This window comes from Orbicella franksi, chromosome 5 (assembly GCF_964199315.1).
Source record: "Orbicella franksi chromosome 5, jaOrbFran1.1, whole genome shotgun sequence".
Taxonomy (NCBI): Eukaryota; Metazoa; Cnidaria; class Anthozoa; order Scleractinia; family Merulinidae; genus Orbicella; species Orbicella franksi.
The window spans coordinates 26382834-26407307 of record NC_138149.1 but is presented as its reverse complement, the minus strand read 5'-3'; the positions used below and the strand labels follow the sequence as shown (position 1 = coordinate 26407307).

The 24474-nt window shown below is 37.0% G+C and overlaps 3 protein-coding genes across 3 annotated transcripts; 2 read left to right on the top strand and 1 right to left on the bottom strand.

Annotated features, from left to right (window-relative positions):
- Positions 1-30: 30 nt before the first annotated feature.
- LOC145487658 (uridine phosphorylase 2-like) lies at positions 31-6871 on the top strand. Its single transcript, XM_081466475.1, has 7 exons — positions 31-191; positions 2075-2209; positions 3219-3377; positions 4855-4969; positions 5069-5139; positions 5565-5694; positions 6165-6871. The coding sequence occupies exons 2-7, from the start codon at positions 2078-2080 to the stop codon at positions 6491-6493; spliced, it is 936 nt and encodes a 311-aa protein (XP_081322601.1). The 5' UTR covers positions 31-191; positions 2075-2077; the 3' UTR covers positions 6494-6871.
- A 1111-nt stretch (positions 6872-7982) lies between these two features.
- On the bottom strand, positions 7983-15200 carry LOC145487662 (max-like protein X). Its single transcript, XM_081466480.1, has 10 exons — positions 15037-15200; positions 13585-13633; positions 13419-13484; positions 12055-12149; positions 11426-11525; positions 10836-10935; positions 10040-10076; positions 9525-9572; positions 9188-9304; positions 7983-8473 (listed from the first exon to the last, which is right to left on the bottom strand). The coding sequence occupies exons 1-10, from the start codon at positions 15073-15075 to the stop codon at positions 8405-8407; spliced, it is 720 nt and encodes a 239-aa protein (XP_081322606.1). The 5' UTR covers positions 15076-15200; the 3' UTR covers positions 7983-8404.
- Positions 15201-15204: 4 nt separating this feature from the next.
- Positions 15205-23024, top strand: LOC145487661 (LIM and SH3 domain protein 1-like). Its single transcript, XM_081466479.1, has 6 exons — positions 15205-15371; positions 15499-15593; positions 17641-17725; positions 19029-19197; positions 19634-19770; positions 21311-23024. The coding sequence occupies exons 1-6, from the start codon at positions 15303-15305 to the stop codon at positions 21479-21481; spliced, it is 726 nt and encodes a 241-aa protein (XP_081322605.1). The 5' UTR covers positions 15205-15302; the 3' UTR covers positions 21482-23024.
- Positions 23025-24474: the final 1450 nt, after the last annotated feature.

The window sequence follows — 24474 nt, the reverse complement described above, 5'->3', positions numbered from 1 at the left end:
CCTTACAAACGTTCTTTATAAAAAAATGCTAACTGGATGTAGTTACATAAACTTACTTCTATTGTTGTCGGCTTTCACAACTAATTTCGTAGTGTATTAAGAAATTGCAAACGAGCAACAATTATCGAAAGTGATTGCGGACTAAGATTGTTGCAGGGAAGATTAACAGGTTGTTGGAGAAGCTAGGAAGGGTAAGGATTGCATTCGTATAAAGCTAAATCATACCTTTCGCCACTAAGTTCTCACGTTAAATAACATCAGGAAGCTACGTGAGTAGTTTGTTTCCGTCTTCACAAACTAAACAGAAAAACTACACTGAGGTCCTATAGTATGAAGACATTCGCTTTGTAGGATTATTCGATAAAGATCAGGTTTTAGGCTTGTGATTTTCATCCGAGATTTTGTAATTTGGACGTTCTGGTGGCGTGAAAGACAGACATAAACACTTTAAACTTTGACCTCGGTGTTCTTTCGACACGTGCAGTGTACTGATCGCCTGCAGGGACAATGTGCAAGATATTTAGAACATCATTAAATAACTAACTTATTCATATGGTTGCCAAGTCACATAATATTATGTATACCAGAGTGAAGGAAAAAAGGGGTGTGTTGTGGGTGTGCTTGTGTTGAAAATCAGCTGTACTTACCGTACCGTTGCCAAGTGCCCCCAAGTGCCCCCAAGTGGACAGTAAGCGACATTGTGGTAAGCAGTAAAATAGACTCTGGAAACAGAAATTTGGGGCTTCTAACCAGGCTGGTAGTAGCCGCAACTACAGTACACCCTTTTTTTTTATGTAAGGACCTTTTTTTATAAGAACGTCGAGGCTGAGATTAACCAAAATTTTAAGAACGTATTAATTAAGAACATTCCTCAGGCTGAGAGTCGATTAAGAACGTTTTTATTTTGCTAATCTGTATGTAAATGACAAGCATAAAATACAGGTAACAATAAATGTAAAATTGACCCAAATATCAGTAAGGGCATGTTTTGTATAACATTAACATTGGTTTTCTCATTGCATGACACACATCTCTGTTGGTAATGATCAGCAGTTCTTATTTATAACTGTTGCAAAATAACTTCCACACCATCAAAGTCATCAGGTGATACAAAGTCTAAAGTACAATGTATTATCAAGGTAGTTGACCTTGTATACCATGTAAATGTAAGAACATCTTAAGAACGTTTTCAGTGTCAAATTGCAAAAAAAGGTAAGAACGTTCAGCCTCAGCTCCAAAATTAGACGTTCTCATAGAAATAAGTGTATCAAAACACAGCCAAAATGTAAAACCTTGGTTATGCTTAGTACTGTGGATAAGTGCGTGATCAAGGGTCCAGGTTTCAAGTCTGGCCTGCACCAATGTGTTATGTTCCTTGGTAAGGAGTTATTATCACATTGGGTTTTCTTTGCCCAGAAATATATGTGCCAGTGATGTGTCAGGTCAGTTTGACATGATTAGTGCTGTGAGTATTAAAACCTGCAGAGGACAAACATACATGCACATGTACCATCCAGTTGGCGCTACAGCATGCATTGTATTATTTTTGTTCAAAAATCAGAGTTATGTAATGTAAACTAAGGTAACATAGTAAAACCTGGTGGCTCTTTGTCTGGAAGCAGGAACTTATTTCTGGTATCCAATAGAATAAAGTGACTAGGAACATTTGAACTCCTCACTGGATGCTATGCTTGTCTATTGCCAGGTTTGCCTCTAGCCTTTTTTAGCTCATAGGGTAGAAAGAGGTACTGCAAGTCTTAGTCAAAGTAAAGGGTCTTGCCCAAGAACACAACTGAAGTACTTTGGACACTTTACTCTCACAGTGCCTCTCTCCACCCGCGTGTACAAATGTGTACCGGTGAATTTAATGCTGGGGGTAACACTGCAATGGACTAGCATCCCATTCAGGGAGGAGTAGAAATACACTACTCCTAGTTGCTTCATGCTACAGTTACAGAAACTGGGATAAGCTCCTGCCTGATGGGTCACTTGGTTCATTGTATGCAGACTTAACCTTTACCTTACAGACTTCGTGCTAATTACTATTATCTTGGGATCCTGTGATTCATTGCAGGAAATGGACCCATCACTAGATTCACAGTTTGTGAGTAACCCTCATTTGAAGTTGCTTGATGATGACATGCTCTTTCACATTGGAATAAAGGCCGGTGATCATCAAAAACTCAGAAACTTGTTTGGTGATGTCAAGGTGAGTTTCTTAGTTACCGCATCTTTCAATTACATACAAACTCCACTCAAGTGACAGTTTCATACTTTGCTGTCATCATTCTAGTGGACCTCACAGGGAGCACAAGTTTACTTCAGTGGGCTCAAAAGGACACATCTCTGAGTTGTGATTGGTAGATGTGACCCATTTTGTTTGCCTGTTTTTTGTTTTTGTTTTCAAGGTTTGTTGGTTGCCATAATTATGATCACGGCAGACAAAAATGAACTGTTACTAAGCTTTTGAACTAAAGAGTAGAATATTCATTTGATAATATTCAGTTTTATAAGTACTTATAAATGTTTCTGCAAGTTGTGGTATATACAAAAAGAATAAGTTTTAAATTTCTGTTTTCCTTTGTTGTATTTATGACTATGAAGACAGAAAAAAATGTGACATCTCACATTTTATTGGTGTTTTACTCCAAGGATATTATTCTCTTCCAGAGTGTGATCATATTTATATAAGGAGAGAGTATGGACCTTAGCTCAGTTGCAAATTATGTTATATTGACACTGACAAGCAATAACGAACTTTGATATTGCAAGTACATACTCTGATGTAGGTGGACAGAGGCCACCGAAAATTCAGTAAAGAAAAAGGAACAAATTGGATTACAAAGAGTTTTAGAGAATGTCTATCACTGATCGCAACACTGGAAGCAATATCATATTACTTTTAAATGGTATTTAATTATTTAATTAATAAATAGCGGTTTTGTAATATTTGCAACTTGCAGCATTTACATATTGCCAGTGTGCTGGTAGTTATTTTCTTTTGTAACATCTTTAGTTAGTTTAATCTTTTAAGAGGATTGTTTTGGTCACTCAGCCCCCCTTCCCCCATTGCTAATGAAGTCAAGGAAATTATTAAATAAATTGACAGACTGAAATCATTTAGTCACATGAAATCATTTAGATACATGTACAAACTTTGCTGGTTGTTGATGAATCACTGCATGCTTGCTGACTAACCATCATTTTGTTCCCTATAGTTTGTTTGCATGGGAGGAAGCACTGGCCGCATAAAGCTCTTTGCTAAGTTTATACAAAATGAACTCAAGGACCATGTGAAGGTTGACAAGGAGCCTTGTAACATGTCAAAGTCTGATCGCTATGTGCTGTACAAAGTTGGACCTGTCTTGGCTGTAAATGTGAGTAATATTGAAAGACCATCACAGATATTTACACAACTTAAAATAAAGCCTAAAAAAAAAAAATTCACCTTACTTGAAAGGATTCTGAGATTCATTCTAAGCAATTTTGAATCGCCTTATAATGTGCTGCTAGACAGGGTCAACTGTCTCCAACTTCATGATCAACGCATCTGTAAATTCCTTACTATTTTGTACAAAAGTCTATTTTTTCACTAGCTATCCGGCCTATATGAGAAACATGTTCTCGTTCCGTTCTACTTCATACAACATGCGTGGAAACTATATACTGGAAATGCCCAAACCTAAAACTACAACTTTTGGTTTCCACTCCTTTACTTATCTGGCAACAAAAGAATGGAATTCTCTACCCAATTTTATAAGGTTATGTAACTTCTCAGACTTCAAAAAGCACATCAGTAAAACCAATTCATGAAATATGTAAATGACTGTTAACTACTCTGGTTGGCAAAAGTTTTATTGCTTGAACACACACACTAATAATGAATAAAAATGCTGCGCTAAACTTACAAGTTTTTTACACTTATGTAAATCTTAGAAAGTTCCAGAAGCGTCTCTGCATATATTTGGGCTTGCGGGACAATGCATACTAATTGTCAAACACTCTGCATTACGACTATGCCTGAAAGGTGACAGAATAAATAGAACTACATAAGCTGATTATCTAACAATGACAATTTTATAATTAGTTAATATAAGTCAATTGTAAATATGTAAGTAGCAATTTCTATTTTAATTTTTCGTTATCAAATATTTTGTTCTCGGAAATATTAGCTTGTCAAGTTACTCTGAAATTCGAGCATGAATAAAGTTTATGTATGTATGTATGTATGTATGTGTGTGTGTGTGTGTGTGTGTGTGTGTGTGTGTGTGTGTGTGTATGTATGTATGTATGTATGTTGACTTAATGAGACTTAAAGTTGTGACCTCTTCGATACTGGTGCATTACTGCATACAGCATTTCTGAGCTACATTTGTATCAAGCAAACTGTAAGCAAGTCATGTTGTGAATTTTGGTAGATGGTGAAGATATGCTTGCAAGTGATTGTATGAAACACTCACTTCCATAATGTGTTGTTACTACTTTTCAAGTTGTCTTGGCAGAAAGCTCTGATTATAATAATTACCTGTCCCATGAAAATATTAAAACTGCATTTCTGAGGGCATGAGGGGGTAATGGATACTCTCTGGAACAACACAGTTCGTTCCTTAATCTCTTGAGTATTACCAATAATATTGATTACCTTTAGAAGTTTAATATCATAGGTGACAAATTATACCTACGATTGTGGGTTTTTAACATGTTTGTAGCAAGAAATTTCGCGCCAAACGTTGCCAGGGCAATTTGTAATTTTGCACGTTAAATTATAAATTAACACTGAAATTTTGCGCCAAAATTAAGGAAGAATTTGTCGTCCATGGTATTGTTTACTTTATGTACTTTTGATCCAAACAGCATGGCATTGGAACTCCTTCCCTGATGGTTATTTTGCATGAAATTCTCAAATTGCTGCACTATGCTGAAGCACAAGGTGTTAAATTCTTCCGTATCGGCACATCAGGAGGCTTAGGTATATAAATTCATTTCAACTGAGAATTTTGAAATTACCTTGTTATATATCTGTAAGTTAAATTTTGGATGTTACTGACAGAAACTTTTAATCTCAAAGGTTTGGAACCTGGAACAGTCGTGATCACAAGAACTGCTGTTAATGCTCTCTTGGAGCCATTTAGTGAACAGGTACTTCAAGTTAAGGATCTTTGTATAGATAAGAAGGATAAACTGTAGTACTTAACAAGATTCTGTAGGAATACAGTCTAGCCTATAGAGTAGGATTCTACAAAATCTTAACTAAGATCTTCAACTATGTAACTTACTTTTACAGAATTCTACAGGTTGTTATGACAACTTTGAGTGACTTCATGACAGTTACTATAAACAGTATATTACATATTAATATTTTATTTTGTATCTACTGGTTTAACCGGTAATTGTGTTATCCAATAAAGTCATTGTTGTTGTTATTATTATTATTATTATTATTATTATTATTATTATTATTATTATTATTATTATTATTATTATTATTATTATTATTATTATGACTACAACTACAACTATGATTATGATCATTATGATTGTTATTATCTGGTTTCCCATTTCAGGTGATTTTAGGTAAAGTGGTGAGGTTTCCAACAACCCTTGATGAGCAGCTTCAAAAACAGTTGTTAGATTGCAGTGGTGAAATACTTACAGCGACTGGAAACACAATGTGTACACATGACTTTTATGAGGGTAAAATGATGTTTTATAATAATTATTGCAACTTTAAGCCTATTTCTCCTGAGTGAATTTTGCAGGACGGTTTTAAGTAACATACCAGTTAAGTGTGCGACAATTCAATGAAAAAAAATGATATTCTGAGATCTTTTTGTATCTATCTTAGTTAATTATTACATCTAATCAATGGATTCCAGAGTATTTTTGCCATCTTTTGAAGTTAAATGGCCAAATCAGTTGAAAGTAGTTCTTCCATTTCTCAGGATTGATGTGTGAAATATATTTTAATTTCTTACTTAATTTCATCTGTTCAGTAATAAATTTCTTGATCATGGCAAATCATATGCAGTATTTTGCCATCAATACTGATGAATCAAATTTGTTGTAAGTTGTTTCTTTTTTGGGGTAAACTTCTCTCTTAATAGTATTGATGAATGATTTTTACCAGACAAGTTTTCTTTTTCACGACTGGTACCATCTTTTAGGTCAAGGAAGGCTGGATGGAGCTTTTTGTGACTACACACTAGATGACAAGCTCAAGTTCCTTCAGAAGGTCTATGACGCAGGCGTTCGAAACATAGAAATGGAAAGTGTGTGCTTTGCAGCAATGTGTAACCGTGCAGGGGTACCCGCAGCTGTTCTGTGTGTCACTCTTTTGGATCGTTTGAAAGGTGACCAGGTTGAACTGGCACCTGAACTACATGAGGACTATCAGATGCGACCCCCTAGACTTGTTGCCAAGTTTATAAAGAAGACTGTGGAAGAAAGCAATGGCACTGGCTGTTCCCTCAGGAAACGACAGAAGGCCAATTGAATTCATTTCTTCTATGCATTGTCTTTTATTCTAAAAATTGCGCGAACTTGGCTCTAAGTTAATCCAGAAATCTTGAATTTGTTGGTGTAATTTGAAGGCAATTAGGAGAATTTACTAGGAATAATATGCAATGACTGCAGGCATGCATGTAATGGGGCCAATGAGTTGGCAAAGAAAATTGCAGGTCAACTGTTTATTGGTCTACTTCAACTCGACTTTTGAAATTTGGTCACGTAATATTATTTACTGTAAATTATTCAGACAATGTAAGTAGTAATTAATATAATGGTTATGCTGTACTTGTATTATTGATAACAGTGTAAAGAGGAAATATTTTTACAATATTATACTTTACAAAGGGAAATAATGTTTTGGCCAGGTATTTTTTTAATGAATCAGTCATGGTCATTAGTGTGGCTGCATGTCAGTGTGAACTACAAGGAAAAATATTTTATTGACAGTTACTTGTCAGTTGAATAAAAAATAAAACAGTGTGGAAGAAAAATGCGTAACAATTGTAATTCCTGAAATAATAATATACATGAAAAAATTGCTCAATTCTGATTGGCTGAGAGCAGTGCAGTTCAAGTGTACATGTAACACCAGTGCAAATTACACATCGTAATTCTGGATTATGATTGTCTGAAAGACAATAGGAAATTTTCTAAGCCAATGATATCACGTAAAATGATGATGAAAATTTTGTGCAGAAACTTTGAAAAAAGTTTTCTTGAATGAAAAAAAATGGCTTCAAGAAAGATATTCCAACACTTCCTCCACGCAAATTTCTTCATGTTTATATTATTAATAAGTAATCACGGTTTTTCTTGTTCAATTTGGAAATAATTTGCACTTGTGAGTTTATCAAAAAGCTCACTCGAGCAAATTAATTCCAAATTGAACTAGAAACCGTATGATTACCTATACTAATAATTTCAGAAATATGCTTACATTACCTACAAAGATTTTCTTTGGCTCTTGATGCAATCTTCAAAGATTGCAAAAAAATTCCATAAAATTATTACTGAAACATCTGCATAGGAGGCTAGATTTGTAAAGCTACCCATAACACACTTATCTTGCCTCTCTTTTCCATGCTAGTCAGCTGGCTACATCTTTACCACAACATCGGGGTACAATGAAACCACATTATGGGGCTCCACTTTGGGAGAGCTCTGACTATGATGTGCTAGGCCGAAAATCTTCGCCATACTTTTGTCATTAGGCAAGGAACTTCACTTGTCCATCGAGCAAGTTAGCGACAGAATGCACAATCCACTGGGGCCAGGCCTATGAACTGTGCATTAATTGAATACTTCTTTGTTCACAGGCACTACAATGGGAATGGATTTTGAGCTATCTGTCATCTTTTTTTTTTTTTTTTTTTTTTTGAGAGGCAGGGGTAGAGTGTGAACAATACTGTGAGGCAACAATACTGAAAACACCAGATCCCCCCCTGACTTCAACATATCTATCATACTCGTTATTGATATTTCTAACATAATCCTTTATTCTCTTGTTATATAATGATCACAGTGTTATTTACATGTACACAGATAAAATATTTACAGTGTGGTATACTCAAGAACCTGGAAAAACTTGGCAATTTCTAGTTAACTGTTTAGGTTGTTCTTTGCCTTCCCTAACTACTATGATTGGTTGAAAAAAAATGGTAGCCTTCTATCTGCAAAAAAATATACTTAGATAAACTGCATTCCTTTAAGACTGTCCTTCCCATGTAGCTTATGGGCAAGTCTATCTTCTACATTACGCCTGTATGTATACAGTAAAGAAGCTCAGTCAAGATGTCAGCTCCAATATAGATATAAATGCCAAAATATAATGCCACTACAGACTGGTGTTCCCAATACCTGGATTCCTCCTTTGGGAAGCTGTCAAATACTTTTAAACTTATTGCTGCTGCAGTAACCCCTGGCTGTTCAGACTTTTGAGAGCGTTAATCACTATCTCTTGCAGATACTAGGATAATAAAAGGAGAAAAAAAAAAGCAAATAAGTAATCAGGAGACTATATACATGTGAAACTATAACAGTAGTGTGGTTTTCCACTAGTTGAGGAATGAATGAAGTGGACAACGTTTTTCTCACAAACGGCTGTGAGTCTGAGTACAAGTGTATGGAGGGTTTCAGGTCATGTGGCTTGTGCAAGGTTCAGTTTTTGTTTCGTCATCTGCCATAGCCTGACATGTCCCACCCACCTGTGAAGTATTTTAAGAGTCTATTAAGTTTCAGTGAATTTATTCTCTAGCCACTTTTTAAGTACCGTTGTAAGACAGTTATGTTGTTTCGTTAATAGAGATCATGCTGCGTGGTTTGGTTTGGCATGGCTCCCAGCTGTGTGTCTGAAGCAACTTGCCTCTTACAAGTGCAGTGCTGAATTAAATGTGTAGTATTAGGAACATATGTAGGCATTTTTAAATTCCATGAAGGACAACCTACAGAGGAAAACCAAGCTTGGGAAGGTACTTATATCTTTTAATGATTTTTTATTCTGGCACTTCTTAAAAGTACATGTATTAAAATTTCCCAAGTAACCACCGTTTACATGTACCATATAGCAATGATTGTATCTTTTCTGCACAGGACAATACTTTTACCTAGTGAATGCTGTGCACATTCCAGGACTGTATGATACAATGTAGTAAAGCCCACATAGATATTAAAGACCACTTACCTGAGGTTTGCAGTATTCTTCAAGCCAGCTGAATATGCAAGCTGACAGGGCTTCAAAATTGGTGACATTGACTGATGCATTGAATGATATGAACTGGGTCTCCATGATCTGACGGAACTGAGACAGGAAAATAGACAATAAGCCTTCAAAGAATTTGATATCTATTCCAAATTCATCCATATTACTAAGGTCATCACAGCTATATGCGTTGTTCTACCAATATACAGGAAACTCAGCCTGCCCAGCAAAATCACACTGTAGCATTAACAGCTAGCTTGGGGGATCTACCAGTAGGACCCTGCCATGTAAAAACATGATAGTGGCTGTCACTACTTACCACACTAAATTTGGCCTGATCTGGTACTTGCTTCTGCCCTTGTGCTGGCTGTAAACAACAACAACAACAACAACATTGGACGGTAATTAATCAGGAAAACTACTTACTAATCCATTAAGAACTAAGGCTTGGAGTTTTACAATACAATGTATTTTTCTTTAGTACAAAAGGTTGTGTCATTTCCAATCCGAATAAAACCTTTACAGTTCTAAAGTATGTTTTTGTTTTGAGGAGAAATACAACTAATAAACTACCAAAGAGAAAGTTTTACAAAAGTTTAACAAAAACATTAACTGTAATCATTACTGTACATGACGATGACCAGATGGTGGTTTTTGTTCCCCCACCTATTAAACAAATAAATCACTCCACGAATGCTGCTTTTTGATCTTAAATCACAAGAATGCATTCATTGTAGTTTGGAAAGTAGAGAACAGGTTGCTTAATAAGTGTGATCAGTGTCAAACCAGTACCATGAAGCCGGACAGAATATTAAACAAAAACATAATTTGTACCTGATTCTGATGTGCTTTGGCTATTTGCTCATAATTCCTGAGAATAAAGAAAAATGCCCCATTGACTTAATAGATCCACCAATATTTAATATTTTAATGATTGCTATTTTGTTTGGTTCTCTTGAGAATGCCAATATTCTCCAAAGAGTCTTGTTTCACAAATCTGAGATTTAAGAGGAAACAGGACTACGTGACTGTAAGCTACATGCAGCTTCCTACAGTAACAAGGATCAGCTATTGGAAGGGATCAGCTACAGTGTAGTAAGGGACCAGCTACTGTTTGACTTTGCTTTGACAAAGGACAATTGCTTGAAATGTGAGCATTGCAAACTCACTATGGCAGTTAATATCACCTTCAACTTCATGAAAAATAGCTAGGTAGTTTAAATTTTCAGTACTTTCTTTGTAACAACAGCAACAAAAATTGCACATTACATTTTATTTAACTTTACATCCGGCAGTGTCAGTTAATATAATATGCCATTTCTGAATTGTCTTTAAAAGCTTCTTTCTCAAACCAAGTCTTGGTGCCCTCCTTTCATATGAAAATGAGGTTAATTCACATGCAAATTAAACTCATTTTCAGATGAATGGTAGTGCACCAGGCCTTGTTTTGATAGAGAAGCTTAAGTCAACTCAGAAATGGGCTATCAATTTAGGCACTGTCAAGAAAACAGGAAAGAACTTATGGCAAACTTTCCCTTGATGTAACATGAATTTCAGTCTTAAAAATAGCCTACATTATAGGAAATGTGCTACAATTGCTACAAGAAATCAAAGACAAAGACAGTCTTACGTCTTCATGATTTTTAGAGCCATCACTTCTTTTCTGAGTGCCTCTAACTCCTCTTCTTGTTTCTTCCTCTGCTGATGTAGGAATATGATGTACTCAATGGCTGAAAGGGAAACACAGCATACAATAAACATAACAGATAGACATGCTACAGAGATCTTCCGTGGATAATGTTACCACATGTACAACATGGATGTTAACATGGAAGATAACAATAATGTATTTAGAAAGCCACTCAGGATGTCCATGTGAGAAAAATCTGCAACACAGGATTGGCTATTTCTAGACACTCTGGGAATTTCCAAAACCGGGAGTGATCTAAAATTAACTAAAGAAGAATTACATTGGGAAGAAGGCTTTTATAAGGGATTAACTCTCTTGCCTAAATTAACATCTCTGACCAGTAGTAAAACCTAAGACAGTACTGCAACACCTGTGACAGGTTGAACATGTACCATCAGTTAAGTATGTCTTTACGGTAGTTGCATGATCCACCTTCTGCGGCTTGAAATAAGTTGACGTGATGCTATTCAAGCTTCACTGTGTCTGTGGTCTCACAACTTATAATAATTGTTGGGTCTTGTCTTACTTACATTTCTGAAGGATGATGGCCTTACTTAGCTTTTGCATAGCTGTTGCTGTGTTTGGCTGGTGGCAAGTTGGTACGATTGTCTGCAGATCATCATACCCCTTCTAAATATGACAAATAAACAAATGAATAAATGAGTTCCTTGTGCATTGGCAATGTTACTTAATCAGAAATCTGTTTCTTAATTACTTAGTAATTTACATGTATCTTTCAGTTGATATCGTAGTTAATGATAAAAAGTTGTGATGTTTTGACCTGTCCGAGGTCATTTTCAAGTATGAGTGAAAAATACAAAAATTAGCATAAATATGATTCTAACAGTAAAAAACAGTTTTCTTAAAAAATGTCACGAACGGTAGAATGCAATGAAGTAAAAAAGTGTCATTAAGATAAAATACAGAAGTTTCAGGCTCAGTTTTTCATGTTGGCAACTGCATAATGCAAAGTCAAAACTGCTGATGGCAAAACATTTACCATGATGCCAATATTTCAAATCTCAATGCGGTGAAATCCTACAGTTGGTAAACTGTAAATGATCATAAACAAATACTTTAACATCCTACATGTTGACCACACTTGTATGACGACACACAGACCGCGTCATGACAGTCATAAAACACAAGAACAACTGACCCTTATAGCATCCCTCCTCTTTTGCTCAGCTGCACTGTGCGCAAAACGTCTCTGTTCTTTGGCAACAAACACATCAGTTTCCTCATCTTGTGAATCTAGAGAAAAAACATGAAAATCATTTTATCAATTGATACAAACAAAAGGATACTAAGCATTATTATTATCAGTAAATCCTTCTAGTCCCTGTGAACTCTACAGGACATATGACCTTAGGAGGTCTGCCAAGTTTGTAAGTCTGAGGTGACTGGGGTTTTTCAAATTCATCTACTACTTCATTTGTTTCTCTTTTTATTCATCTCTTTGTAATAATATTCCCAGGTTTCCTTCAATTCAATTTCAAACTAAAACTGGTTGTTAAAATACTACACCAAAAACTGTTAATCTAAGTGTAAACTAGTAACAGCAAAAATATTATATTTGTTAGGAAGAACTTTTGATTAAGAGTCTCTCCTACCAGTTCATTTCAAAGAAAAAAATTGTATTATAACACTGTTTGAGCAATCTGTGTCCATGATTAAAATCTTAAAAAAGGAGTTTAAAACTGATCTGAAAATATGTTAAAACTGAATTCTTGACCACTTTCTGTGGTCTTCTTCAGAGAAATGTACCCTGCAAGAGCCACAGAATGCAAATATGTAGCTAAGACGTCATTGTTCATTGCCCCCTAGGGAGGAAACCAGTGATGCATAAGCCCTTGGGAAATGTGCTTTTACATTAACAGAGTTAATGTCCAGGAGTGAATATAATGACTCTAGAAAAAGCGTTTTGGTCTTTTTTTTTTAACGCCTGTTTCCAAAATGCTTGCATAATTAGGGTGTATCTCATGGCCAGTGGTTTCGGCATTTTGTTTTACTGCGGTAAAGTCTACATGTGAGCCAAGTGGCCCATCAGGCCAGAGCTTATCCCGGGTTCTGCAGCATGAAGCAACTAGGAGTATTTCTACTCCCCCCTGGATGGGATGCTAGTCCATCGCAGGGTTACCCCCGGCATTAAGTTCACCGGTACCCATTTATACACCTGGGTGGAGAGAGGCACTGTGAGAGTAAAGTGTCTTGCCCAAGAACACAAAACAATGTCCCCAGCCAGGGCTCAAACCCGGACCGCTCGATCCGGAGATGAGCGCACTAACCATGAGGCCACCGCACCTCCATATTTTGTTTTACTGTGGAGCCAATATTCCCATTCTTTCCAGGCTTGTGTTCAGCCCCCCAAGACTTCCAACTTCTTTTACTCTCTCCAGTGTATGTAAATGGCACATTCTGCAACTTGCTTTGTAAACGATTCCTTTCAACTGTTCTTTTGTCAGCCAGTCCTTTACACTCCTTTTTTAAAATTTTAAATATTATTATAGCTTGCTTGTTTACCAAAATGTGCTCTGGAAGAATCCTCATCAGGACTTGCAGGTTCTGACTTAACATCCGTTGAGTCACCTAAGAGAAAGAATACAAATACCATTGATTACAGTTTCAAGTTATTAGCTTTCAATATTGTAACCTTAAAATAACAGTAAAAACAAGCAGTTTTTTTTACCTGCTTCTTCATAAAGTTGATCATTACCACCTGGAATCACAGTAACAAGCTGAAAGAATAATAACAAGAATGAGTGTCCTGTGTATGTATACCAAGAGACTCACCAGATTATTAAATGTTCACGAGCCTTAACACAAGGAAAATCCACAGAGATGGCAGCACTTTCAGAATGAAAATTTAACTCATCGCCAACTGATGAGCTTGGGAAAGGTGCCTTAGGGATGTTTGAGCTGGGTAAGCTATGAGCCTTGAGCAAAGCATACAGGTATCCATGGCAACCTTGACAGTGGTAACCACCAGGCACCATCACACTGACAGAGTCAGTAGAGAAACTTACCATATATTTACCGTCATCAGCAAAAGGGAGGGAGATGAGGGAGCAAAAGCACATTTCAAGCACAAATGGTACTCAAGACAAACTGCATGTTCTTACAGAGCTGGCAAGCAGCAACGTAAGCCCTGTAAAACCCCATATGAGACCCCACAGAGAGACCACTGGCCAGCATTGGCTCAACTCAAACTTTGCCTACATTACATTTAGCCACATAAAAAAAAAAATCAGATGCTACAAGGTAGAAGTAGTATAAGAATCTCAGACCCCAAGGTTGGAAATAATTGCCGGTCATCCAACACATATAGAGCTGACTACTGTAGGTAGTACTGTATCATTCGATCAACCCAAATGGAGCTCTCTTCAGGCTAACCTGAGTGATATTTAGGCTAACCAGAGCAATAATTAGGCCTAGATGTAGTCTGTAGAGCGCTAAAACACAAGGATCAATCCCCTCCAGCCTTTAACCTTGAACTCTTGATCCACAGTATGTAGTCATTTCCTTATGGAGATCACCTGACCCTTTCTATAATGATTTCTTACATCTCCAACTCTGCCAGACTATATGGAAGTCTCCCACATACAGATGAAATCTCTTGGATACGAAGGAAATCTTGGCTGATTTTTGGCAATTTCAGGGGTAAATTTTGGATATTTGATGCATTTTGTGGCTAGATCGGCAGAGCTCTACTATCAACAACCGTTTTTGAGGTTGAGATCTCCCAGATATTTTTGATTTTTTAGGTTGGCATCTCAGCCCCTATAGCAGGTCATAAATTTTATCTCCTTGAGTTCAATAATTTATGCTGATTTATGTAACTTATAAAATGCAATGAACGTGCAATAAAATCATCACACTCAGACACTACATCAAATGAATGCAAAGAATTCAATAAAGAACGATATCTGGGAGTGTTGAAGAGGGAGGAAGAAAGAAATATCAAATAACAAGGAATGTTCACAACATTCATTTGCGCTTGTTTACATGTATGAAGCTCATATCTAAACCATAAAGCTCTCGTCACGAGAGAGTTCGTTGAGACATCTGAAATAATGGACAGTTCTGCAACTTTTGTAAATGCCTGTGGAGGAATGAACAAACTATTTCCACTCTTTCTAACCTGACTGTTTGTTCCCCAATCTTCGACTTCCTCCGCCATTTTGAATCGAAAGGAAACCACTCGGATGAGGGTTGAACATCCCGGATATACGGTCAGTTTTGCAAAGGTTTGTGGGTGTGCTCCTCCCAGAACATTACCAGATTTGGTAAAAAAGCTAAAAGCACGGTCAGCTGAAAGCTATTTTTGGATTTCACGCTGTAGTACGGCGTTCTGCGCCAGTTTGGATAGTCGAGAACTGTTTTGTGCTGATTTTAGAATCTTCCAAGATGAACCCGCGGTGTGCTCGATGTACCAAGACTGTCTATCCGATGGAAAAGCTCAACTGCCTTGACAAGGTGAAGTGTCATGTCCCATGTTGGGAGTAGGCCTCGTTTAACTCAGCTAGCCAGCATAAATTTTTGGTTTTCATGGCGTTGATTCGTTTCCTTTCTGATATTCTGTTCCTGTGTTGTGATATTTCAGTACTGGCACAAGACCTGTTTCACCTGCGAGATTTGCAAGATGACTTTAACGATGAAGAACTACAAAGGATACGATAAAAATCCCTACTGTCAAGCGTGAGTTGTAACTTTGTAGTTCTTTGGAACTCTTGCAGAGTGGTGTCATCTTAAATGTTATTATGTATGCATTTGACATTTGCATAGGAATAACCGTTAAGACTCCCTGTGTGTGCACGAAGCTAATCTTGCGTGTATCCGTGTTGGATTCTGTTTTCCAGTCTCGCTTACAACAATATCGTAGAATCGACCATTTTGCTTTTGTAGATCCCTACGTAGAAGTAGCCATTTTCACCGCGTCGCTGTCCAACGATTAATAAAGCGTAACCTTGATAGCATTGCCGCATTGATTACCCTTTTGGCTAATTAGATAGCTCGTGTCTTGTTCGTTAAGGTTTCCGCAGTCCAGTATCGAACGTGAATGAATATCTTTACGAGTTCGTGTGATTTTGGATCAGCGAAACCTAATTAGGTAGTCACGCGCTGAATACCAATAATTTTCCTTTTATTTCGCGTTGCTGAAAGCTTCTTTCGTGCACAGCTGTGAAAATTGTAGCTAAGCCACTGTTTTGCGATCGTGCATCAGAAGAACACATATTTACACAATACTTGTATTGTACACACAGCATCGCTCAATCGTCACACCCTATGGTTTCTTGTCATTCCTTTGCATTTATTTTGAGGTGAAAGGTGATTTTTTTGCGGATCGAATAGCGAATAAGTACTGCACCTACAAATTGACAAGCTGTAATTTAGTTAACGCTCTCTAAATTTTATTGCAAGCCATTATGAGATTGTCGAAGATAAACTTGCGGTGAAGAACATGAAAGACCGATGTGAGGAAAGATGGCTATTACAGAAATCTCCTTGTCGACCTCGGAGTGAGCATTGAAGGAATTTCCTCATCTCGCATAGTAAATGTGTTGTAGCGTCTAGTACGAATACTAAATAAATAAGTAATGGTTTCATCAGCTGATTTAATGAATAAATAATAGTACAGCTGTAGTTTTTATTGATCTTGAGTAAAGAATATTCAACATGTCTTTGTTTACATAATGTAGAGATTACAATCTTTAGTAATAATAGCTCATTGAAATTTAAGGCTTCAATGTGAAACGTTATCGTTTGAATCCAGTTATTTTCCACTCAAATCCCCATGAATAAGAATATTTTACGCGTACATGGGTTGTCGCACATGTTGAAAATTTGAGGTCTTAAAAGGCTTGTTTACATGGAGAAATGTTATAAGGTCATCATATTATTTAACCTTTTAATTCCCAAGAATTTTCAGTTCATTGGCAAGTAAACACAGGAAGAAACTTGAAAAATAAGAAAAAACTTGGCAACTTGATCTTTTTATATCACAAAATTCTTAAAGTTAACATTATTTTACCCCAACTTCCTATACAACTACCAAAGAAAAAAAAATGAGGCATTATTAAATGTGAAGACCATACACTCATTAGCTGAGCAGTTAAATAATCAGTTGTATTATATGGTTTCGAACTCAAAATACTTAACTAAGAAGAAAAATGCTCCTACTACATCTATGCCAACTCTCCCAGATTATTTGGGAGTCTCCGAAATACAGAATGACTCTCCCTGCCTCCCATATGGGATATCAAATCCTCCGGATATGAGAGAAAGCACGCAAAGTACATTTTTCACACTTATTCTGGCCAATTTTGAGCATTTGCAGGGAAACATTTTTTGATGTTTGTCACATTTCTGTGGTTTAATCGGTGGAGTTCCACTTTTAACAATTTTTTGAGGTCTTCAAGGTAACTTTGGGGATCTCCCGAATTTTGATTTTTTTTCTTTTTAGCTTGAAGATTGTGAAACATGCATCCGCCCTGCAAGACGAAAGCTTTGGTTAAGCACAAAGTTTTAAACACTTGGCATATTGTAGGCTGATAAGCCCACAGAAACTTATTGTTAACGTCTGCCTTTAAATGAGTATTAATCTGAAATGTTAACAGTTGTGTAGGGTATGATGCTCTTATGTCAACCTTATAAGTCTTGGGGCAATGTTTACGCTGTAAAACCACCAGAAGTCTTCAACTTTATTTCTTTGCTTATTACTAATCACAAAAACTGTTTCTTTCAGGCATTATCCCACCACAAAATTTACAACAGTTGCTGATACTCCGGAGAATTTACGACTGGCACAAAATACAAAGAAACAGAGCAATGTGAGTGGTTTTTTTTTGGTTGATAGTCTAACAACTGCATTTGTCAATTTTGCAGCCTCACAGTTTGAGCATGACCTGCAAATGTTTATTGCCAAAGTATAGATCGTTTTCACTGTCAAGCAATAAAAAAATAAATCGAAAACCATCCGGTGGAAAAAGCTATGAAACTATGATGTTAAAGAAGATAACTAAATAAGCCACTTCTCCAAGTTTTAGGCCTGTGCATTTCCCCAAAGTTCAGTTATTTGTCGAAATGTTTCGCCGATATTTACAGAGCCCAGTGTGAAAACGCCATGTTGGTGTACCTCCGTGGTACACCAATATGGTGGCCCGAAAATAGTGTAAACATCTGGAACTTACTTTGGCTATCTAGGCGACTGATTATCAGTAATGATCAAACAAGCATTTACGTAAGCACTTTTCCTAATGCTTTAACTTCTAAAAAGGCTCAAAAATCATGGGATAAGTATATAGTTTTCGACAAACTTGATCATAGCCTTGTGTCACGCACCTCCATAACTCTGAAATTCAAAATGCTCTGAATTCCAAACGAAGCACGTTATTGAGCTGTAAAGTTGTAAACAGATATAAATATACCGCCCCTTGTGCCTGATGAGGACAAAAACTTTGCTGGCTCTTTTGTTTTGGATTTTAGAAAGTGATGACGTCATGTGAAAACAATCTATTGTACTATAATATTGTATTCAGCAGTAATATGGCTGGGCATTTGAACTTATAAGCTTGTTTTTTCCTTTTATAAATAAAACTGCCTTGGAAAGATATTCAGCTGTATTATATAATGAGCAAAGTTGAGAGTTTCTTAAATATTTGTGCTGCATTGGTAGGGAAGTGAAACACTTAGCTCTTTATCAACTTAAAGTTGACAAAGGTAAATTAACTGCCATTGCAATTTTGTGAAGCTGACATTTTGAGTGGTAGACCTGTGGGAATGTGCAAATTACAGCTCCAGAAATTTGCTACATGAGACAGTTAACAACAAGGGTTTCGTTAAATTAAGGGCTGGAGACTGGGCAGATTGACTGGTTGTGAGGATGATTTTGCCCGCCTGGTTTGACCTCTCAAAGTATCATTAAAATAGTTTTGCCTGCCTGTTAAAACCAGTTACCCTTCTGCTGAAAACTTTAATGAAACATCTGTAATAATTCACCTTTATTAACATTAAATTGCTAAATAGCTCAATATTTTATATTATACAATTTCAATCATAAAACTGAAGAAAGGTCAACCCCAGATGTTATTGATGAGATATTTATGACTCAATGTCTTTCTCCCTGTGATCTAGATTCAATATCACAAAGACTTTGAAGCACAGAAGGGACATTACACAGCAGTTGCTGATGATCCAGAGACAAAGAGAGCCCAGCAGAGTAGTAAAATAGCCAGTCAAGTGGCCTATACCCAACACTCATCAGGGCAAAGTCGCCTTGGTATTCAGCAACGTTCAGAGGCTGGTAGGGATTGATTACATCTTGAGAAGAAACAACTTAGGAAAGCAAAGTGGTTGTTCTTGATTCACAGGACTGTCATTAAGGGCCGTAACCCATGACACCTGTTAGGACTGAGTATCCTTGATAAACCCTTGTTGTTACAGATGAACTTGCCTGTTGATAAAATTCACCTGGGAATTTCACTAACAAGTTTGTTATGGGTGTGAAAACCAATGGGTGCTCAAAACTTAATGACAGCCCTGAATTCAGCTGTGCTTCACCTCCAACAATGGATTGGAAAGCTCCCATTTCTTTTTTCAAAGAGAACATTTTACTTTAACTTGCCATCTAGCTCTGTGTCCCAAAAGCTTCCTATTGTCCCAGTGTGGTGAAATTTACTGTGGAAACATGTATTTATACACATTACTGATTTGTTTTCTTTCTTTGCGGCATTTGTTAGAAGTGAAACAAATCCAAAATCAGCGGCGTTTGTCTCAGGAACATCCCATGGCAACTGAGCAAGTTCGCCAACCTCCACGTGAACCAGAACCACCAGCGCCAAGTATGCCAACTGCCGCACCAGTGACAAGTGGGCCGGTTAGTGAAAGAAACATTTCATAATTGCTTGGATGTACTCGCTATCACACTAATAGTTATTAGAATCATGTACTAGTGCTTTCAGGGCTATTGCAACTGTGCCCAGTTGTTCAAAAGTTTGCATCCAATAGATAACTCTATCTATTGGATAAATCACAGTGTTGGAAACTAAATTTTGACAGCACTCACCATTTAGGTGAGTGACTCTCAAAATCCACTTGCCCAGTGTAATTTTCACTCTCCCAGAACAATCTGCCACCCCTCCAAAAAAAATCTCAGCAATGATTCACAATAAACCGTCTGTTTTTTTTCAGTATCTTGTAATCATGGGTGCCCAGCTTGCCATTTGGTGTTGAGCTTTTTTGTTCTGGTCCTCATAAAAGGCGCCTCCGTTATGTAAATTGTCACTGCGAGAAAGTAGTATTTCGTTTTGTCTATTTATGAAACACCAAGTTGGCAATCTCGAAAGATAAAAGAGATTTTAAGAAAAATGGAAAATAAAAATTTAGCTTTAATAATTCCAAACATGAAAATCATACTTGCCAAACGGGTGAGCAATCGATAATTTGCACTTGCCTGACACTTTTAACACTTGCATTGGCAAGCGTGCGAGCGCTAATTTCCAACACTGAATCATGATTATAGTTACAGTAACTGTATCTATAACTATTTTCTTTGTACCCTGACGAACATGTGGGAGTCATGACTTGAGTGAGGTAGGAAAAATACATTGCATTATAAGCTAGCCTGATGATTGACAGATGTAGTAGAAAATATTCTTAGCTTTAGAAATATGTAGGAACTCTTATACAAAGATAAATGGATGTGGAATTAACAATCAAAGTTAATTATATTTCAAACTTAACATAGTGATGAAATCCATGTTCCTTAAATGAGACAATTTTCTGTGAATTTTGCATGTATTTCTGTGGCAAACTGCATGACTAATTTGCATTACACTGCAAAAATCGTTCTTTACTAATTGGTGGAGCTCCAAAAACGGGGATACGATCACTCTCGATAAAAATGAAACAATATATGGCGTGACAGATAACTTCACTCGTCATCTTGGCTTAAACCTCTGCATTATTATAGCCAAAAATTATTTATATACTGCCTCAAGAAAAGAAGAAGAGTTTTATTTCGATGCTTTCTTAGCGATGCTGACAAACAAAATTAAAATTGAGAAACATAAATCTAAGTCACAAATTAATATGTGAGAAAGCCTCCTATTGTAGCTAACATGAAAGATATTAACAAATTGTAATGTAAGATATTAAAAATTGTAAATAATGTTAGTATTGTAAGTTTTGTTAGTATCGATAAATTGTAAGTTACATTGACGTTGTAAGTAGTAGGTAATTTTTGTATGTAATGTAATGTAAGATATTGCAACAACAACAACAACAACAACAACAAAATAATAATAATAAAAAAACTGCAAAAATTGTCATAAGAAGTGTAACATGAGATCCGTTGCATTGCTAAAATTAGAATAAGGGCCATTGCCTAATGCTATGTAATGTTTTCCTACCTACAGAAATATCGTGCGTTATACGATTACAGTGCTGCTGATGATGATGAGGTCAGCTTTGTGGAAGATGACCTTATCAGTGAAGTGACGGTGATTGACGATGGGTGGATGGAAGGGCGAGTGGAGAGAACAGGGCAGTATGGAATGCTGCCATCAAACTACGTGGAGAGAGTATGAGCATTGAACTAAGCTTCATTTTGCCACAGACTGTGCCTAATAAATTTGTTCCATTGACTAGGAACATTGTGGAATCACGAGGTCAGCTTTTGATAACCTTGCAACTGTGTCAGTAGAATTTCTTAACTTACAAACTTAATTCATTTTGAAGTGTTTTGGGCCTCACGTTTGTTCTTTAGAGTCCAAAAACAAGCAAAATCATAGTTATCTTTAGTGTATGTATGCTTGTATGATGGTTATGACATAAGCGTTATCATTATTTTTGAAGTTTCACATTCACCTTGAAATGAAAGTACATGTTATACGGTCAGCAATGCTTTCGATAAGATGTGAATTGGGTGTCTGCCTCGCAACACCTTTCAGAGAACAAATACAAGAGACCAATGAGAACTTATTTTAAAGGTCTTAATTTTGAATCATGTCAACATATACCCACCAAGTGGAGGGGCTGAGTATTACTGGAAACACTGAATTTGGAGGTGTTTATCTGGCAGTGAAATATGAGGGTCCCTCAGATCAAGGCACATCTGAGAATAACAGCATGGATCTCTTTACTTTCAAACTATTCCTGATCTCAAAACACTCACCCTACCTTATGCTGACTAGTAGAAGAAGAAGTGAGGGGCTCACATCTGAAATACTTGTGACTCAATCTGTAGGTCGATAGTTTTCTGCGAGAAAACTATTAAGACTTAAGGAAACAGAAAAAAGTACTATTGACTCTCTAATACTGACCCTTTGTGCCACAGAAGTGTACTATTGAGAGGAGGCATGGGCTTTCAGTATTAAGGGATCAAAGTCACTTTGCTGGTTTTGGTTTGTCTTTGTGATAAATTCAACTGCTGGTAGTCAACCTTGTTAATAATATTAAACTGATATCTATCTGGCTTTCTATCATCTTTGAAGTGATTTTTAGGTACAACATATCAGTTAAATATTTTTAAACCTGTTTTGGCAGAAACCTCTGCTTTCAATTTGTTAGAATGAGCATTTAAACTCGGTAACATTTTCTCTGAAGATTGCAGAAACTGCAGAAGTTTCTGCCTAACAAGTTAACAATCATCAAGTTGTATCTAAAAAGTGTCAACTTGCTGCTGTTAAGTCTGATTTTTTATTGCCTTCCATTGTATTTATCACCTTGGCTTAAACTGTTACTGTTGCATGTTGTAGCTGACAAGAAAGCTAAGAGAAAACAATTGAATTAGTGAAAGGACAGGAAAAGTATCTGACTTGATCACTGTGTTGTGGAGCAAAATACTGTCCATAATAAAGAGATGTTTATGCTATTGTTATCTTGTATCTTTAGAGTGAGCTTTGAACTTACTGCTTAAGTCCCAGACATAATTTGTTAGGTGGCTGCTTGAAACTACAGTTGAACCTTCCATAGGTGACCACCCAAAATATCAAGTCTAGGTGGTCGCTCATGGGAGGTGGTCGTTCACGAGAATTTAGACCTTATTGGGACAAAATTTCAGAGGTTCGGCTGTATTTGTGTAGTTCCAAAAATATCCCTTGCAGAAGGGATTTTTTATAAGACCCCCCCCCCCCCCCTTGCCCACCCCACAGGAAATTCCAATTAAGCTTCATATATTTCTTTAATTTTTTTTTGGTCTTACAGAACCCACCCCCAGGAAATTCCTATCCCTTCTGTGGGGGAGTATGGATTTTTTTCTGGAACTGCACATTGAGCACAAGTTGCTATTATGTGTAGTGGCTTCCAGTAAATCTACTGGCCACAGATTCTGATCTGTGACTCAAAATACAGTAAAAAGAGTATTAAATAATGTGTGAAAGATGGTTACTCTAGTTTTGTGTCAGTAATAATTGTGGCACCTGTGTGGTGGAATTAGTTTTGTACTGGTACGTAACGACTGTCAAGTAGCTACTCAGGAATCAGTGATGTGCAGTTTTTTTCCCTCCGGACAACGTAAATTGCTAAGTTGATTATCCGGCCTCAGATGCATCTTCTGAATAAAGTTTTCTAACTGTCTTTGTAAACTGCTGAGATGCAAATAATATTTAATTAACATTTTAGTTGGGGGCTGGGGACCAAGGTGGATGGGGACTGAACCACTGAAGTGGAGATAATTTAAGAAATAGTTAATTTAATATAAAAAAAAGTGAACGTGGGGGCATGGACGTCCTTCCTGAGATCCTTGTTCCCATATAGTTCAACTGCGAATTTTAGTGTGTTGCGTTACAAAAGAAAGAGAATCGAAATTGAGGCCATAACGCAACGCTCAGGAGCGTTTCGTGACGACGCAAATTACGAGTCGGTGAGAGAAAAAGACGTTCCGGAACCGCTGTCCCTTCATAGGTAAGGGCAAAATTGCTGGTCCACTAGTGACCATTTGTTGCTTTTTTTTATACGGACGGTTGTCCTGGAATGATCTCTTTCAGAGAGAGAATAAGATTTTATTGGCCTTTTTTTTTTTTCATATGCACGTGCACGTGCATCCCCTAACTTGAGGAAGGGTCCGGTAACACTGCCTTAATTTAACGCAAGAAGACTTAAAATGCTAACCCCAAGGAAACAGCAGTAAATAAATGCTAACCGCAAGCAAACAGTAGTAAACAAATGTTAACTGCAAGCAAACAGTACAAAAATGCTAACCACAAGCAAACATAGTTTATACCGGTAAACGCTAACCGCAAACAAACGGTAGTAAATAAAAGCAAACTATTTGTGTCCTACCATGAATTACATCTCCCGCTTTCTCTGATAGCAAGTATCAAAATGCAATTGAAGGACTGGACTAGCTGCCCACGCAGACGCTCTGTGGTGTCCGAAAATTGAGAACACCTGATCGCAGGCTATTGTAGCCTGCGAACGCTATCGCTTGTCTCCGCCTAAACAGCCGGAAATAGTCTACTTGCACAGGCTAATGCCACCGTCATCTCCCTCTTAGCTGGCGCCGCCTGAGCACGAGAAAAAAGGTGTACCTGGAAACATCTTTTGATTGGTTAGATACCAAAACTAACACAACTGACGC